Source organism: Charadrius vociferus, unplaced genomic scaffold (genome assembly GCF_000708025.1).
Source record: "Charadrius vociferus isolate BGI_N301 unplaced genomic scaffold, ASM70802v2 scaffold50, whole genome shotgun sequence".
Taxonomy (NCBI): domain Eukaryota; kingdom Metazoa; phylum Chordata; class Aves; order Charadriiformes; family Charadriidae; genus Charadrius; species Charadrius vociferus.
The window spans coordinates 1,412,217-1,414,786 of NW_009646445.1; the positions used below are offsets into that span (position 1 = coordinate 1,412,217).

Here is a 2,570-nt window from a genome sequence, read left to right on the forward strand (position 1 = left end):
TTTATAGTAAGGAAAGGAAGTGTACGGAGTATTAATTGGTCTTTTATTGAAGGGGGGCTTATGCTATCGGAACTGGGAGAGAAATGTGTGTTCGGGATGACCCAAACGACAGCTGTACAGGACTTGGCAGTCCTCGCTCGTGGGGCGTTGTGCTTTAGACAAATCAGTTCAAAGCATTTAACTATCTGACATGGCGTGATAATATCCTGCACTGTTGGAAGTCTGGAGTGTGGTTCCCTCTGTGCCATCCTCGTCTGCCTGCCTTGGAGCTAGTTGCGTGTGCTTGCCGTGCTCCCCTGCAGCCTGGACTCATACTGACTTTTGCTCCTGTCCTTGCAGTCTGAGCGACGAGAGGCAAACATGGCCCAAGCACCCACTGATCCAAGTACTTTGGAAACCGCTGACCCAGAAGAGAGTTCTCCGAATATGATAGTCTACAGAAAGGTAAGGATTTGGAGCTGTTTGTAAAAATACCTTCTTATGTGGTAGGCTTGTACAAGGATCCCGTGCCCCTTTTGAAGTCAAAGGTGTGTTTCAGGCTGCTCGGATGCATAACTGAAATAATTTTTGGGAAAGTAGGTATTTAAAGCTATAGCATTTGAGACCTTGGAAGTCTTATTCGGTTCAGTGGAAGCATTTAAGCCTGTTAGTATAAAACATTTGATGACAAACTAATAATTTGAAATTTAGATCTGCTTGTGAATGATTGTGATGTGACTTTAGCTAATCGTTCAAGTTTACTAAGACTAGCTAAAATAATTGTACATACCTTCCAAGTTTTGTTGCACTGAGCATAAAGCAGCTGACATACAACAATCTTTTAGTATGTTTTTTTTTTCTGTTTTCATATTGTGTGTTTTGTTGCATAATTTACAGTTTGATTCTTTGCAGGTAGTTGTTATTACTTCCTGTTGCATTGCTTAAACTAAAAAAGAGAAACCTCTCAAGTGCTAGTGAAAAATGAATTAGACAAAGGTAAAATAACAGCAGTGCATTATGTCAAAGAACATTCTTTCCCCATGTTAAAATGTCTTGTTCTGAAGTACTTTCAAGATAGTATAAAAGATGAAGGAAACCAATCTATTGACCCATTTGCTAAGGCATTGTTTTGCTCAATGTATCTGTTATCTATGAAATGGAGTCTTTTAGTAATTTAACAAAATAATGTAAATATATTTTATTTAGGCTTCAAAATGTTTCTTATGTAGCATGTGAAAGTGCGACAATGTTCTGACAAAAACAAAATTTCTTGCATGGCTCAAATAAGCTTCCATTCTGTTAACTCAAGAGCTACAATGCCAGCTCAAATCAAGTTTCCTTGTGTAGTACAATCCTGGGTAAAAATTATATTTTCACTCATTTTTGCACCTTACGAAATAGCTATAAAACCTAAAATGTGTTTGGTGTACGTGGTACTGTGTCCTACTTGCGTAACTGCAATCTTGATGACTTTCGTATGCTGAGAAAATAATTTAGGTTTTGTATAGAGCATAAGTTGTTTAAAGTGTTACTTTTTGATAACCATAATTTTGGTTTAGTTGTTGCATATTTGGTTTGGAATCTGGAATTGTTAACATGGGAAAATTTTCTGGGTAATGTGTAGGCTTGTTTGTTTTGAATGTGTTATGAACACACTTCAGCTGCTAATTTGGAAGTAGCAGTAGTCGGTTAGTCAGATTATCTTTTTGGAACCTGTTTGCTGAGAGGTCCAACACCCCAGCAGGTTGGAGCAGATACGGGATATGAAAGAAGCTTCTGGTTGCATGATCTAGAATTAGGGCATTAAATCTGTGACTCTCGAAAACATTACGTTTTATTTGAATGTGCCTCACTTTCTATTCATCTTACGGCATTTCTACCTAAGGATTTCTCCGTTTCCTTGTCTTGTAGTGTTTCATTATTGTTGCTGTAGAGTAAGGCTTTCAAGTTCTGCAGTATCAACGGGGAATGTACTCGTACTGTTTGAGTCATCTCTTCTTACTGGTGTTCCTCAGATGTCAGTATTATCAGCCAGTCATCTGTGAAACACACAGTTATCTTTTAGAATAGCATGCCCCATACATTGTTCAGTAATACTGTATTCTGTTTTGTCAATATTAAGCTAAAGCATGTCTCTTTTTTTTTTTTGTTGAGGGTTTTTGTTGCTTTAATGAATAGGGTTAATATTACCTATTCTTCAAAGGTAACTTCCATTGGTGGTTGACTTTCTAAATCTAGTTTACCATTTGATATTAGTTATATGTATTACACATCAATTATATGCTCTGTAGTTTGAGAAATCATATGCAAAATCTGAGACAAGACTTTTATTCTCTTGATTATCTCTCCTCTCTCCAAACGAGTGTTTAGCTCTTCATCTCTCATTTCCTTTCAAATGGCTTGATTGCCAGTAATGAATGAGAAAAACACTGCACTGGACTCCCTGAAATACAGAACACAATCTGCCAGTGTACCATACAGTTCAGGGTTGGTGTTGTGTCACAGTAAAAGGAGACGTTTGCTTCTCGCAGCAGGTATCCTGAGATGCAATTGTTGATTCCCCTAAGGAAGAAGAAACAAGGGTGGGCTTC

The 2,570-nt window shown here is 37.7% G+C and overlaps 1 protein-coding gene across 1 annotated transcript in view; it reads left to right on the forward strand.

Moving 5' to 3' along the window:
- Positions 1 to 360: 360 nt before the first annotated feature.
- RGS6 (regulator of G-protein signaling 6) overlaps positions 361 to 2,570 on the forward strand; it is a 255,842-nt gene continuing 253,632 nt past the window's right edge. The window contains exon 1 of the mRNA XM_009882506.1: positions 361 to 444. Within this exon, the coding sequence (XP_009880808.1) occupies positions 361 to 444 (84 nt within the window). The remainder of the gene's footprint in view (positions 445 to 2,570) is intronic.